Raw genomic sequence first — 16735 nt, 5'->3', positions numbered from 1 at the left:
ATCTGAGCAAGATTAACAAGACAGAATGCTCCTGGCTTGAGAAGTTAATGGTAACACTTCATCAAACATAATATTTCAGTGAGACAAAGAAAACAACAACAACAACAACAAGTCAATCAAATATTTTTTACCTGGTAACAGAAACGTTATCATGTATTTAACGTGCCAGTAGAAAGAGTTACAGTAAAAAGTTTAAACATGCTACAACATGGATGAAACTTCAAAACATTATGCTAAGTAAAACAAGTCACAAAAGATGTGACTCCATTTATATGAAATGTCCAGAATAGGTAAATCCATAGACAGCAGGCCTGAAGTGACTTGGGGGAAATGAGAAGTGACTATTAATGGGGATGACGTTTCTTTTTAGGGTGACAAATATGTTCTAAAATTGACTATGGTGATAGCTGCACGATCTGTGAATATGCTAAAAACAGCTGAATTTTAAACTTTAAAAGGGTGAATTGCATGGCAAATGGATTATAACCCAATAAAGTTGTTAAAAAATAACTTTCTGAAGCATTAGATAATTTTCTCAATTTCTCACCTCAAATAAGAAATAATAGATTTCAATCTCCATGAAAACAACCACATGATTTGGGAACTTTTCCTTTTTTTTTTTTAAACTGAAGTTCAAAGCTTGTTATAATGCGTACATAATACAGACATATAGTTTCTCTAAGTGGTATTTACTATTGTTTTTTAGGTCAAGTGTATTCCTATATAGTAATTTTTTACTTAAATGACTTAACAAGGAAAAAAATTCAGTTAAGCCTCCAGTGGCATGAAGACCTTCAGAATACCAACAATTTTAACAACTTGATCACCACCAAAACTACTTAATTAACAAATACGATACTAACTTATCACCCAAAATAGAAGTTAGAAATAGGAATTTAAAATTACCTGATTTGGGGCTTCCCTGGTGGCACAGTGGTTAAGAATCTGACTGCCAATGCAGGGAACCTGGGTTTGAGCCCTGGGTCAGGAAGATCCTACATGCTGTGAAGCAACGAAGCCCGTGCACCACAACTACTGAGCCTGCGCTCTAGAGCCCACGAGCCACAACTACTGAAGTCTGCGTGCCACAACTACTGATGCCCGCATGCGTAGAGCCCGTGCTCCGCAACGAGAAGCCACCACAATGAGAAGCCTGTGCACCACAACGAAGAGTAGCCCCCTCTCCTCGCAAATAGAGAAAGCCCGCGTGCAGCGGCGAAAGCCCAACACAGCCATAAATAAAATAAATAAATAAATATTTATTTATTTATTTAAAAAAGAAAAAAAAAAAAACCTGATTTTAAGAGCAAAAGCACCTCAACTTAAACTCAACAATTTAACCAACGGGAGTGAAATTTTACTAAAAGAAGTAAACTCCACATAAGTATTGAAACAAACAAGTTTTAAAAAGAACTTACTTTTTGAAAATAAACCTATAATAAGTTGCCTATTTTTAAGTTACCAAATAGCTTTCAGTTACTATCAGTATCAAATCATACACTATAACCCAAAAGAATACTTGAAGACAGACTTTTCTTTCTTCTTTTTTAAATTCAGCATTCTTTTTTCTTATTCTGTTGTTTTTTTTTTTTTTTTTTTTTTTTTTTGCAGTATGCGGGCCTCTCACTGTTGTGGCCTCTCCCGTTGCGGAGCACAGGCTCCGGACGCGCAGGCTCAGCGGCCATGGCTCACGGGCCCAGCCGCTCCGCAGCATGTGGGATCCTCCCGGACTGGGGCACGAACCCGCGTCCCCTGCATCTGCAGGCGGACTCTCAACCACTGCGCCACCAGGGAATCCCTATTTTTCTTTTTTTAAAATTTATTTATTTATTTTTTTGGCTGTGTTCCGTGGCTTGTAGGATCTTAGTTCCTTGATCAGGGCTTGAACCCATGCCCATGGCAGTGAAAGCACTGAGTATTAACCACTGGACCACCAGGGAATTCCCAAAAGACAGATTTTTCTTAGAAATTCCTTTAACAGATTTATACACATCTTCAAGTTACAGTCAACTGCAAAAACCTACCGAACCAACAGCACCAAATCCAGTACTGGTCTGCCCAAAGAGACCTGTTCCCGTTCCAAATGCTGTCCCAGTGCTGGTGTTTGTAGCTGTCCCAAAAAGACCTCCCGGCTGTGAGGCTTGGGTTACTCCAAATAAACCCTGTAAAAGGTAGTCTAGATTACAAGAAAACCTACAATAGTCAGTTGTCTTTAAAAGTCTTAGATTATTAATAATAGTTGCCATTTTTTTAAGTTTATGTGACAGACATTATGCTAAATATATAGAACATTTCTTTTCTTCACAACAACCCTGAAACGCAGGGCCGTTTTCCAAAAGAAAATAAGGCTCAGAGCAGTTAAAAACTTGCCCAAGATGTCACAGCCCCTAAGTGGAAGGACCAGAAATTCGTATCTGTATCTAAGCCTCATGAGCAACACAGTCCTGGACAGCTATAAAAACCTTATACTAACTCTTGTGCTCTAAGAGGTAACAGGGTTGCCACACTGAAAACAAAATGCCATGACAGGGTGCTTCATTTTCAGAGTTATGCCAAAAGAACGTATTAATACTGAGCTGGGGAATGGACTTTGAATCAAATAACTGAAAATAATCAGCTGAAAATAATAAAATTAATCTGAACAAAGGCAGTAGTGTAATGTTAAGTCTTCATTTGTTATGATAAACTACACAATTTCAAATAAGCAAAGTTTGTATCATCCAATGTTTAAAGATTTTTTTATGCATTAGTCAACAAAAGAAAAATATTTAATTAGTGGGCTATAGCTGAATTGAGAATTCAACGTAGTGTTTTAAACAGCTTTATTGAGATATAATTCACATACCATAAAGTTTACCTATTTAAAGTGGACTATTCAGTGGGTTTTTTCTATGTTCAGTGCTATGCAACCATCCCCACTCTAAATTCAGAAAATTTTGATCACTCTAAAAAGAAACCCTGGACCCATTAGCAGTCACTCCCCATTCCTAGGCAACCAACCACTAATCTACTTTCTGTTCCCATAGATTTGTCCATTCTGAACATTTCATATGAGTGGAATCATACAAAACGTGGTCTTTTGTGAATGGCTTCTTTCACTTAGCATGTTTAAAAGGTCTCTCCATGTTGTAGCATGTATCAGTACTTCATTCCATTTTAATGGCTGAATAACAGTCCACTGTATGGATATACCGCGTTCATTTACCCCTTCATCACTGATGGACATTTGGGTTGTTTCCACCTTTTAGTTATTATGATCAGTTGTATACAAGTTCTTGTGTTTTCACTTCTCTTGGGGGAAATACCAAAGTGTGCAACTGCTGGGTCATATGTTAACTCTACATTTAGCATTTTGAGGCATTGCCAAATTTTTCCAAAGTGGCTGCACTATTTTATATTCCAAACAGCAATGCATGAGGGTTCCAATTTCTCCAAATTCTTGAAAACATTCATTATCATTGTCTCTCTTTTTGTTTATAGCCTTCCTAGTGTGGATATGAAGTGATATCTCACTGTGGTTTTGAAGTGCAGTTTCCCTGATGCCTACTGACATTGAGTACCTTTTCATGTGCTTATTAGTCATTTATCTTCTTTGGAAAAATGTCTATTCAAGTATTCGGCCCATTTTTTAATGGTCTGTCTTATTATTCAATTATAAGAGTTCTTAATTGTTTGGACACAAGTCCTTTGTGAGATATATGACTTGAAAATATTTTCTCCAATTTGCAGGTATTCTTTTTGCTTTCTTGATGGTATCCCCTTTGACCCACCAAAGTTTTTAACTTTGAAGAAGCCCAATCTATTTTTCCCTTTTGCTGCTTTTGCTTTTGGTGTACTATCTAACAGATCATTGCCTAACTCCTTTTCTTCTATGAGTTTTATAGTTTTAGCTCTTACATTTGATCCATTTTAAGCTTTTATAGTTACCACAATTGTATAAAGAAAAGGTCCAACCTCGTGCTTTTGCACGTGGAAAACCATTATCCCAGCACTCTTTGTTGAAAGATTCTCTCCGTAGTGAACTGTTTTAGTACTCTTGTTGAAAATCAATTAACCATGAGGACTTGCTTCTGGACTCTCAATTCTAGTCCCCTGATTTTATATGTCTAGCCTTATGCCAGTATTACACTGTCTTCATCACTTCATCACTCCAGCTTTCTTTTCTTTCAAGACTGTTCTGGCTATTCTGAGCTCCCTTCTATTCCTTTTTGAGTGTTTTTATTATGAAAGGTTGTCAAATGTCTTTTCTCTACCTACTGAGGTGACAATATGGCTTTTGTACTTTATTCTACTTTATGGTTTATTACATTAATATGAAAATACGTTGAACCAACCTTCCTAGGATAAATCCCACTTGGTCACAGTGTATAATCCTTTTTATATGTTGTTGAATTCAATTTGCCAGTATTTTGAAGATTTTTGGGTCTACCTGTACTTTTTATTTTTTAATCAGGCAAAGTATCTCTAATTTTAAAACCAGGTATATCCCAAGGATTCTAATCAATAAATCATACCTCAAATTTACCTTTAATTTTATACTTCCCTAAAAGAGTCCCTAGAAATAAACTGCTCATGACTATAAGGACTTTCTCTTCTACTATCTGGACAGAAGTAGCAATTATCCAACATGGCTCTAAGTTTTAGTTCTCTCTTATTTATTTTAATGAACTAAACTTCTTTGCCTGATTCCACTTAAGGGAATGAGCTGAAAGAACCTTCTGAAACAGAGCCAGTAGTTTATAAATATTTTCTCCTATACTCTACAGAATGCCTGGAGTCAATGTCCTAAGGTATAGCTTCAGGATGGCCAATTCTAGCACACTACGCAGCGATTAGTGATGAGAAAATATGCCCAGAAAGGATAAGTGACTTGTTCAATAGCCCCTCATTAAATACGGAGTAGAGCCTGGACTAGAATCTATGTCTTAATTATTCAAAGATTTTTGCTCTCTTCCCTTTACTACACATACGTATCGTCAACCCTTAAGAACTGCAGTAGAGATAGAACTTGTTAATTTGACATGATTAGAAGCCTCATTACTTAGCTCTACAAATAAGACCTGTTTCCTTACCATGGTGTTGGTGCTTGGCTGTCCTAGTGTGTTGGTATTACCAAAGGAAAAGCCAGTGGTCTGGGTGGTTATGGCCTGGGCAAATGGTTTGCTGAAGAGGCTGGTAGCCTGCTGATTCTGTTGGCCAAAAAGACCACCTGGATTTGTTCCAAATCCAGTCGTACCTTTCAGGAAAAGAAAAGGAAAAATAAACGGTGGGGGGAAATGCCAAACCTCACATTATCTAGTTACTTCAATAGTCTATGTTATTGATTATATATCTAAATTACCCTACATTCATTCATTACTCAAACTGGATAACCACTTCATTTTCCACCTTTCTTCACGTAACTCCAGATTTGGTTCAGACTCGACTTTCTATAAAAATACTCTGACCCCAAGAACCCAGGCTGGGCTAAGTAATCTTCCTTTGTGACCCCACAGCTTTTCGTCTATTTTACAAGGTAACACACTACACTTAAAGTCTATGTGTGTATTGTTAACCTTGTTAGACTAAGTTTTTCTTCAGAACAGGGGCTTTCTCTTTATAGCAATATATCCAGCATAGGGTGTGACACAATAACAATACTTAATAATGGCTAAACTAAATCACAGAATACCAAAACTGAAAAGAATGTAAATGCCATTTAAACGTGTATTCATTTGTGTATTTGTGTATGTAACTCTATAGAAGGCTATCCTCAAAAATGTAACTTTTGCTTGTTTCTACAGAAGCAAACTGGTGGCTAAGGGGGAAAAAAAGAAAAGACCTTTGGATATGTACGTTTTTGTATATCATGAACTTTAAATCATATGTGTATATTACTTTTGCAAAAGTAACACTTTTATAAAGTAATTTAGTAATCATCCTAGACTCCCCTCTTTCACATCCCACATAAATCAATCCATCAATAAATCCCATCGGTTCTACATTCAAACTGGCTCCAGAATCTGACACTTTTACCATACCATAGCACCATTCTCTGCAAGCCACATCATCTCTCATGTGGATAGGGCAACAGCTTTTCTAACTGATTTGTTTCCACCCTTGCCCCCATACAATCTACTCTTAATACAGCAGCCTTCAGAATGATCCTTTATTCATAATCACATGACTTATCTAAACCTTCTAATGGCTTCCTGACTCAAATAAAAATTCAGATCTTGACACTGGCCCACAAAGGCCTATAAAATATATTCCCCTAGGGCTTCCCTGGTGGCGCAGTTGTTGAGAGTCCGCCTGCTGATGCAGGAGACATGGGTTCGTGCCCTGGTCCGAGAGGATCCCACATGCTGCGGAGCGGCTGGGCCCGTGAGCCATGGCCGCTGAGCCTGCGCGTCCGGAGCCTGTGCTCCGCAACGGGAGAGGCCACAACAGTGAGAGGCCCGCGTACCGCAAAAAAAAAAAAAAAAAAAAAAAAAAAAAAAAAAAATATATATATATATATATATATATATATATATACACACACACATACATATATTCCCCTATATCCTCCAGTACTTCCCCTTGTCCTCTCCCCTTTGGCAAAAACTCAGGATTTCTAGACTTCTAGTTTCCTCCAGCTGGAATATTCTTCCCCCAGAAATCTGTATAGCTTTATGCTTCACCTTCTTCAGATAGGTCACTGATCAAACACCACCTATCAGTGAAGCCCTTCTTAATCATCTGCACTTAACACTATATTTCTCCCCACCCCCCACAAACATACCAGGCATTTCCTATTCCTCTAGCACCCCTGAATCATTTTTTTCCATAGCACTTAAGCACAAAAATGACAATTATGTTTTACTTTCAGCTATCTGTCCCTCCTCAATATGGCCCAACATGATGTCAAGTGCTTACTAGTTCCAAAGCCTGTTTTGTTCTGACCATAGGCAAAGCCTGAATTTGTAGTGGAAGAACTGAAGAGTCCTGTTGCACTGGAGGTGGCTGGAGAAGACCCAAACAAGCCAGTCGTGGTACCTGCTCCCACCTGGTTCTGCGGGCCTTTCCGGTTGGCCTGATAATCCTCTAAACGAAGCTCCTAGAGTAAGTGAAAACATATTCCAAATTAATATGCAGCCAAAAAAATTATTTAGGAGGCTAAATAATACTTGCATTTAGTATTCAATTTCTATGTTCACATAGGAACCATGATTAAAAAAACAGAAAACTACGGAATGGTTAACTTACTATCATTACAGAAAAACACTTTCAACAGTGTATAATGGACATTAAAATCCATACCATAATTACCATAAAACTACAGGCCAAAGGACCAGCCAACCACATCTTAATTTCAATTTTCTTCTATAGACAATAATACTTTCATTTAGACAATAATATCTACTCCCACCCCAAATGTAAAGATTAGCTGATTAAAAGATGGATGATTCTGAGGAATTCAGAAAACTCAGGAAAAGAAGAGATAAAGTTTAACAGTTTTGTCTCACAAGTAAGGGTGTTTCTGTATACTCCAAAGAAGCAAGCACAGTCTGGGATGTAAAAGAAGCAACAGCAACAACCAGAGATGACAGTCAAAATGTACAACGAACTATCACACAACAATGATAATGAACAACCTATAACTTCGCACAACAACATGGATAAACATCACAATGCTGAAAGACAGATTTAAGAGTACGTAATATAAGATCCCATCTACGTAAAATTCAAAAATGGGCAAAACATGGGCAGTCAGGATAGTGGTTACCTTTGGAAGGGGAGGATTGTGACTCTGGGGGCAGGGCCCAAAGGGGACATCAGGGATGCTGATAATGATTTACTTATTGTGTTGCACACTTATGACTTTGCATGAGTTTACTAAAAACACATGCATGTGCACACACTGCCCAGTGTAGTATGAGCAACAGCCAATCAGAATAGACTATTAGTAAAACTATACCCGTACATACAAGCTGAATATCATCCTTGCCTAAAACAACAAATATCTATAAATAATGTATTAATGAAAAAAAATTGGTTAATCTTAATTTTTTACATAAACCCTAAAAAATAATCAAAGACATTTTAAAAAGCTGCTTCCCAATAGAATCAAAAGGTTAGGGTGATACTCTGTAATGCATTTTACTGACCTCTAGGGACTTGCTTTCATATTCTTTCATAGCAGTAATACACTGGTGCTTGGTACTGATGTTAGTGCTAACTCCAGCTTTAACCATAGTATCTGTACCAGTTGGAGGCTGCAAAGGAAGATAAAGGCAAATCTGAAAGTCTAAAGAAAACGTTTAAGTTCAAGCTTTATAACCCTACTCTCCCAGACACAATTCTTCAACGACTGAACTCTATAACCAGTCCCCTAGGTTCTTTACTTAACGGGACAGTTTTAAGAGTGCTTGATTAAATACACTGCATTCTTGATCTCTCCCTGTATCAAGGTTATCTGCATAAGTCAATCTCAGAAACAGTTATCAAAAACCCAGGGATTAATCCCATAACGAAGCCATTCAATTATCTACTAAAATACACTTAATAATATATGCATAAGGGAAGCTTTATCCAATTTACCTAATATATACATTTAAACCTCTATTTCTGAGTTCTAATTCCTACTCTGCTCTGAAGTGTCTGCTTTGTGACTATTGTTGCATTTATGAAATATGGAAGCCTGGTTTTTCCCCCATAAGCTTATGAGGCAAAAGGCACTAGGTAACTAAAGATTCCTACTTAGGGTCTTCCCTGGTGGCGCAGTGGTTGAGAGTCCACCTGCCGATGCAGGGGACACAGGTTCGTGCCCCGGTCCGGGAAGATCCCACATGCCGCGGAGCAGCTGGGCCCGTGAGCCATGGCTGCTGAGCCTGCGCGTCCGGAGCCTGTGCTCCGTAACGGGAGAGGCCACAACAGTGAGAGGCCCGCATATCACACACACACAAAAAAAAAAGATTCCTACTTGTATTGTTAGTTTTCTCAATTACTGTACTTTCTAAGAGACAACACACAGTATTTTTCTCTATCATTTACATTTAACTTTATTTTAAATTCAGGATTCTAAATTCAGTATTATGAATTCAACACCCTGCCTAAGAAATTCTTCATTTTCTGGAAGAATTTTAACAAGTTTTGCCAATCCCTATATTTGCCAGAGATTTCCATTAGACTAACTGCACTGCCAGCCTATCCTAAGTATCTCCAAAACAATCACATCAAGTAGTATCTTACATCAAGTGGTATTCCATGTATTTTCATAAACAGAATCTTTCATTCTAACCCTCTATCCAACTTCTCTCAAAAAAGCTGAAGAAAACACAAAACTCATTTGCTTCATTTTGTCATTTCACCACAAAAGTTTTATTTCTAATTGGCACACAGAAACTGATGAGTTATTCCATACAGCTCCTTAAGGAGGCCCTATTTTCAATGATTTTTACAGTTTGCCCCATCATTCCTTCTTTACTTCTGTAAAGAATGTTTGATGATTCAGAGGCCAATTATGAACACAGTAAATACAAGCTCAACCTGATATTTCCTTTTTTCTGGCTGCACCACAAGGCTTGTGGAATCTCAGTTCCCTAACCAGGGATTGAACCCGGGCCACGACAGTGAAAGCCTGGAATCCTAACCACTAAGCCATCAGGGAACTGTAATCAACTACTACTGTAATCAACCTTGTGAATACAAATTTAATTGGTTTGAGCATAATTCAAATATAAATTATAATCTAGATTTATGTTTCATGACTCTTCCTGTCTACTATACAACTATTCCCAGATATTGTTCTTAACACATATTTCAGGAAGAGTGAGACTAAGCTATGCATAACTGGAAAGAGAAGAAATGTTATGATTCCTCCTACAAAAAAACATACAGGAGACAAAAATATTACACAAAGATCGAAAGACAATACTTACGTTAAACTTAATAGTAGTCCCAGTAGGAGCAGCTGTAAAACTACTTGGCCCAAAGAGGGAGCCAGATGTGCTACCAAAAGGATTAGAGGTGGTATTTGTAGTTCCAAAAAGTCCCCCGCTGCTGGTACTTGTTCCAAAATCTATAAATTAGAAAGAAAAATGGGATGGTAACAGTAAAGAATTTAAGAATCTGTAAGCTATCTTGGAATTGGCCTGTGGCATTAGAGCAGCATTACTTCCAAATCCTCAGGTTTTCTATCTTTCCAATCTCCCTAGCAAGTACCTTCAAACAGATATTTCATACAGACACGCACAGTTCTAGGCTCACAACTTTGACGTGAAACAAAATCTGAATCTTTAGTCAGCTAAGTGTCTGTAAAGTCCTTGGGCATACTTAAACAACAAGTTAGAAGAAATAGTATTGTTTCATTAAATATTTTATCTTATTTCTCTTGGTAAGACCAGATGCTCAATGAACTTGGCTTTCTGACAATGCCTTACCACAACAGACCTGAACAAGAGTCACAGTATATTTTATTTACATATATTATTACAAACACCCACATATAACCAAAACGTTTAAAACAAACAAATGGTCCCATTAGGGTAACCACACATAGGTTAATATAAAATTTCACCCAGAAAAATAATTTAGAAAAATTAGTAGGCATGTTGGTCATTTATAGTAATAAATCTACTTTCCCAAATAGCTGAGTTTAAAAAAAAATACATAACAGAGAATTTAACTGTAATCTAAGGAATGTATTCTTCAAAATATAAGATACTACTTCTAAAGAAATTACACATATGGTACCAGAAATAGCAGTAAGCAATACAAAGTTATTTGCCAATATTTAATATTAAGTGACATCCTCATACCAAGTTAAGAGGAATGTGATTTCTCACTGGCAATCATACTATTTCTTTTCTAAAAACATGTCCTAATATATAAAGTAAATAGGCATATGTCTTTTGAATTAGTATTTTAGATTGCATTTTATATTGTCATGGTTAAATATTTCAACATCCCCTCAAACAACTTTCCCTTTGTAAAATACTGATAGCTGGCTAACTTACTTATTCTACCATACCAGTGCTGGGAATGGCATCAACTCACAGGGCACACCTGTGCAACTAGCAGTGTTTCTGCCTCAAAGAACTGTGTGGTGAAGTATCCCTGGGCCACATTTAGACTTAAAGAGAAAGAAGCCATCAATTAAAAACACCTGCCATGGCTAAGGAATGGAGGAGTAACCATGTCACATCCAGTACTTACCATTCCTGCTTCAGTCTCTTCAAACCAAAAGCGAAACAAAGGCAGGAAGGTGCCCCTGCAGTATACTACAGTTAACTACACATATTTCTCCTTGAAATTCTCCCTTCTTGACACCTATGACAGTACTCTGACCTGGCTTTTCATCTTATTCTCTGGTCATTCTATATCAGGTACCTCTTCCTCTGCATATTCCTTAAATACCAGTGCCCCTCAGACTTCCATTCTTGAAGAGATGTACCCCTTCCCTTCCAGCCTATTAAACTTTTCAATATCATTTTGAGTTTTCCTCTCCCCATGTTTTTGCTATGTGGTGAGAAAAGGAGGTGGGTGAACACAGGGAAAAGGAGAAGAGAGAACACATTCAATAAGCAAATCAAATTGTTAGATGCAGAAATCCAATGATTTACTACTTACTCCCAAAGCCTGTTGGTTTATTTTGTGCAAAGGCATTGTTTTGGGATGAGAAGAGACTGGTCCCTGTGCTTGCAGTTCCAAACAAGCTGTTTGATGTTCCTGTTGATGTGCCAAACCCAAAGCCACTGCTTGTGGAGGTAGCTGGCTGGCTAAATGAATTGGTACCAAATAAGCCTCCTGAAGAGATAGAGAGGGGAAAAAAAGGGTTAAACAGACTGGAGTCACTAAGTGAAGCCCTATACCAGCTATGAATAAACCAACTGTATTCCAAATAAAGCCCCTACCTGGTTTGGTCTGTGAATTTCCAAACAGGCCTCCGGTATTGTTGCTAGAACCAAATGCAGATGTTCCAAATGCCCCTCCACTAGTAGTGCCAAAACCAGTATCTGATAAAGCAAAATCCAGGGTCAGAATAAAATCTAAACCAGGTGGCCCAATGAAAGAGGATTTTAATATTTCTTAACATTCTGCATTTGAACAGGACCACTGGTCTAATCCAAAAACTATTTTTTCAAAATTCCATCAGACTACTTATAACAGAGCTGATATTAAGCCATACTTTATTCATTGTCCTGGGTAAAGTAAGGAAACAAAGTTAAAAAGCTTATAACTTTTCAATAAGTTAAAGATGTTGATAGGTTTAAAAAAAAAAGTGCCAAGCTACTATGAACTACAGACAAAAATAATCAAATTTGGGTTTCCTGGTGGCACAGTGGTTAAGAATCCACCTGCCAATGCAGGGGACACGGGTTCGAGCCCAGTCCAGGAAGATCCCACATGCCGCCGAGCAACTAAACCCGTGCGCCACAACTACTGAGCCTGCACTCTAGGGCCCGCGAGTCACAACTACAGAAGCCCATGTGCCTAGAGCCCGTGATCCGCAACAAGAGAAGCCACCGCAATGAGCAGCCTGCGCACCGCAACAAAGAGTAGCCCCTGCTCACCGCAACTAGAGAAAGCCCACGCACAGCAACGAAGACCCAACGCAGCCAAAAAACAAACAAAAAAAAAAAACAAAAGAAACAAAAAACTGTTAAAATTTTCTCCAGACAACGTATACTCTACAGTCTCTGGGATGAATGGTCCTTAATTAGAGGAGCACATCAGAATGACCTGGGAAGTTTTCAAAATACACATGTTCAACTTCCAATCCCAGAGATTCTAATTCCATAGTTCTATGATGGGATATATATATTTCGGGAACAAACCTCCAAGAGTGACTCTGAGATAAACAACAAGGTCCTACTGTATAGCACAGGGAACTATTAATGTAGTCAATATCTTATAAAATGAACTATAATGGGAAAGAATCTGAAAAAATATGTGTGTATAACTGAATCATGCTGCTATACACCAGAAACTAACACAACATTGTAAATCAAGTATATTTCAATAAAAAAAAAATTTTTTTTTAAAGTGACTCTGGGGGCTTCCCTGGTGGCGCAATGGTTGAGAATCCACCTGCCAATTCAGGAGACACGGGTTCGATCCCCGGTCTGGGAAGATCCCACATGTCGCAGGGCAACTAAGCCCGTGCGCCACAACTACGGAGGCTGCGCTCTAGAGCCCATGAGCCACAACCACTGAGCCTGTGTGCCGCAACTACTGAAGCCCACGTGCCTAGAGCCCGTGCTCCGTAACAAGAGAAGCCACCGCACTGAGAAGCCCATACACGGCAATGAAGAGTAGCCCCTGCTCACCGCTACTAGAGAAAGCCCACATGCAGCTACAAAGACCCAACTCAGCCAAAAATAAATAAATTAATAAAAAAAAAAAAGTGACTCTGGACTTCCCTGGTGGTCCAGTGGTTAAGAATCCACCTGGTGGGCACTCTTGGTTAAAAATCAAGGACCTAGATATATAAAATAGTTTAAGAAAAGGTCAGGGGTCACTTGTAAAAATTTTCTCTAATATTTTTGTTAGGAATGATTGAGGTTTGGTAGTTATGCTTTTTAAAAATCTTCATGAATTAAAGTTCCTGGGATTTCCATTAAAAAACTGTTCAGATGCTCCACTTAAAAAGAGAGGGATAGGGCTTCCTTGGTGGCGCAGTGGTTGAGACTCTGCCTGCCGATGCAGGGGACACGGGTTTGTGCCCCAGTCCGGGAAGATCCCACATGCCGAAGAGCGGCTAGGCCTGTGAGCTATGGCCGCTGAGCCTGCACGTCCAGAGCCTGCGCTCCACAACGGGAGAGGCCACAACAGTGAGAGGCCCGCGTGTACCGTTAAAAAAAAAAAAAGAGAGAGAGGGATAAAAACAAGATCGGGAAAATGCTGATAGCTGAAACTGGGAAATAAGTACATGAGAGTTAGTTATACCATTCCTTCTGTTTTTGTGTTTAAGTATAAATTTTTAACAAAAAGTTTAAAAGTGAGTAAGGGTTGCTATAGGCAACTAGTGCCATGTGGAATGGAAGGGGAAATGGATCTCAAGAGGACTGGTGGGAATTAGGGACTCTTACATTTTAACCGTTGTTTCTTATTCACAGAGCAAATCTCAGAGCTGTTATTCAGTAACTGCATTTTATTTTATTTTATTTTTTTGGCCACGCAGCATGAGGGATCTTAGTTCCCCGACCAGGGATCCAACCCAGGCCCCTTGCAGTGGAAGCAGGGCATCTTAACCACTGGACTGCCAGGATGTCCCTCAATAATTGCATTTCATTTTTTTAAAGATTTATTTATTTATTTTTGTCTGTGTTGGGTCTTAGTTGCGGCACACGGGATCATTGCTGCAGCTCGTGGGCTCTTCATTGCAGCAAACGGGCTTCTCTCTAGTTGTGGCGTGCAGGTTCCAGAGCATGTGGGCTCTGCAGCTTGTGGCACACAGCCTCTCTAGTTGAGGCGTGCAAGCTCTGGCACGCGGGCTCAGCTGCCCCGCGGCATGTGGGATCTTTGGGCTTAGCTGCCCCGCGGCATGTGGGATCTTTGTTCCCTAACCAGGGATCGAACCCGCGTCCCCTGCATTGTAAGGCGGATTCTTTACCACTGGGCCACCAGGGAAGTCCCAATAATTGCATTTTAGACTCCAATATTTAAAAAAGGATTTCCTGGTCTGAAAATTAGTAACAAATTATAAATTTCTGCCAAAAGAGCCAATTAATAACAATACTTTAAATACCTTCTACTGATGATCAGAAAACCATGAAAACTCAGAACTTATTTCTCTTTTTTTTAGAAAATTTTAACAAGATCATATCCTGGTCATTTTTCAAAGTTATTATAAAGACCAAAGCATAAATTAATTCCTATCTAAAACTACTGGAGTGGATTTATTCTTAATAATAGCTGAAGATTTTTCTCCCTCATTTGTTCTCTTTTAAAACTTACTCTGCCCAAATGTTGAAGCTGTGCCAAAGCCACCGGTGCCACCCCCAAAGGGTGTTCCAAATGACTTATTAAACATCTTCGAAATCTTCAGAAAGCTGGAAAGAAGAAAAAAATTATCACTTTTTAAAGACCACAGAATGCAATGGAATTTTTTTCAGAAAAATATATCATTCTACAAATTTAGTTAGGTCTATTCAAACTATAGCATAACGTTCACTCTCATTCAATATCCTAAAACTCTATATGATAAAACAGACTTTGTAAAGTTGAGCTGAAATGAATTAGTACCATAATGTGAAGTTAAACTTCATATCCCACCAATAACCATCCCTTTAAAACAATGTTTTTCGACCTTTTTGAAAAACCTAAGCCCCCCTTTAATAAAGATTTCAGGTCTACTATACCAGATTTTGGTATGTCCCACGTAGTAAGTTATGCAGAATACCCATTAAAAATTACAAGGATATTCTCTTATCCCAACCACCTGAGAAGCTAAAATTTTTGTCAGCCTTTAGTTTCAACAGTTTGCATTGTAAAGTTTCCCCCCCATTTGCTTGTATATAAAATGATGTAATATTGTTCTTCAAACTATACACACACCTCCTCCTCCCATCTCTAAATCCCAGAGATTCTGGTGCCCTGACATTCTTTTTGAGATTACTTCTTAACACTACTCTCTATGGTCCCCTGCTTATCTATCTTCTACTTCTTCTGGGAATATTACAGAAAACCTTTGGTCAAAACCCCCACTGCATATGAATGAGTCCCCTCCAGTATCCAAACTATACACCCAGGCACACTTAATGAATTGGACCAAAGTTCCAACAAGTACAAAAATGAAGTTTGACTTCCCCCACCTAGATCTGAATGAAAACAAGGTAAAGGTATAGTTTACTAAAGAAGTAAACACTTTCCCCCTCTATAAATTTTCCTTAAACTTAGGACATCTGCTACCACTTACCTGCCAGCAGACAAGAAAATAATGAGTAAACTACTTTAAATATGAAAACTCAGAAAATAGTCAATCATGTTCGTTTGGATTTTATAACAGGCATGATGGCTTTTTTATTATTTACACATAATGAAGTAGTTTTTTTCTTCTAGTAAAATCATATGCCTCATTCATATAATAGAATTAAACGTATCAATAACATGTTGAGGTGTGCCCCACCCACAATATTCCAGTGTCCCATTAGCACTTTGGTATTCTAACATCCAAAACATTTTGTGCAACACTGGAAAAAAGGTGAAATAAGAAATGCTTTTTATAGAAAGCAACATTCTGCCCCCTGTGTTCCCCTAGAAAAAAAATTCCAGCACTTAGTTCTTTATCCTAACATCCAGGAATTTAATAACTCCTTCAATTAAACAAAGCTCACTGAAACCAGTGGTTCAAGAAGGCCACATCAGAATTAGATGGCAAGCTTTTCAAAGTACAAGCCTCTAGGCCCCATTCCAGAAGTCAGAAACCAAAATGTCCAGGATTGGGATGTAGACATTTGCATTTTGAAAGGCTCCTCAAGTGACTCTAATCCATTCCCTTGGAACTGGAGGCTATATTTCAGGTAATCATCATTTCTCTTTCAGTAATGAGATCTGCTTGAAGTTTCCTGCCTTCCCAATTTATCAGGTGTCACAAAGTGACAGACTGGACCTTTACCATATTAACTGGTGACTCTCCCTTCCAGGGGAAATATTCTTGGAAGTACTATTGTTTTGCTTTTCAACAGTTGATTCAGAATTGACAGTTATGCTAGGGGTCAGATGTCTGGACCAACTCATTTTGATTGTACTCTCTCTCACACTGCAGTCT

General features: G+C 38.4%; 1 protein-coding gene across 6 annotated transcripts in view; it reads right to left on the bottom strand.

The window, feature by feature from the left end:
• The window catches only part of NUP98 (nucleoporin 98 and 96 precursor), a 103558-nt gene that overhangs the window by 74682 nt on the left and 12141 nt on the right, over window positions 1–16735 (bottom strand). For all 6 annotated transcript variants that reach the window (XM_060159853.1, XM_060159857.1, XM_060159855.1 and 3 more), the window contains exons 2-9: window positions 14923–15017; window positions 11877–11978; window positions 11593–11769; window positions 9903–10042; window positions 8130–8237; window positions 6898–7078; window positions 5073–5236; window positions 2025–2162 (exon numbers count right to left, since the gene is read on the bottom strand). In XM_060159853.1, coding sequence (XP_060015836.1) covers window positions 2025–2162; window positions 5073–5236; window positions 6898–7078; window positions 8130–8237; window positions 9903–10042; window positions 11593–11769; window positions 11877–11978; window positions 14923–14998 — 1086 coding nt within the window. In that variant the 5' untranslated portion in view covers window positions 14999–15017. The remainder of the gene's footprint in view (window positions 1–2024; window positions 2163–5072; window positions 5237–6897; window positions 7079–8129; window positions 8238–9902; window positions 10043–11592; window positions 11770–11876; window positions 11979–14922; window positions 15018–16735) is intronic.

The sequence above is a fragment of the Lagenorhynchus albirostris genome, chromosome 9, assembly GCF_949774975.1.
Source record: "Lagenorhynchus albirostris chromosome 9, mLagAlb1.1, whole genome shotgun sequence".
In the NCBI taxonomy this organism is placed as follows: Eukaryota; Metazoa; Chordata; class Mammalia; order Artiodactyla; family Delphinidae; genus Lagenorhynchus; species Lagenorhynchus albirostris.
Note: the sequence above shows the minus strand (reverse complement) of the source record. Positions and strands in the feature narration are given on the sequence as shown.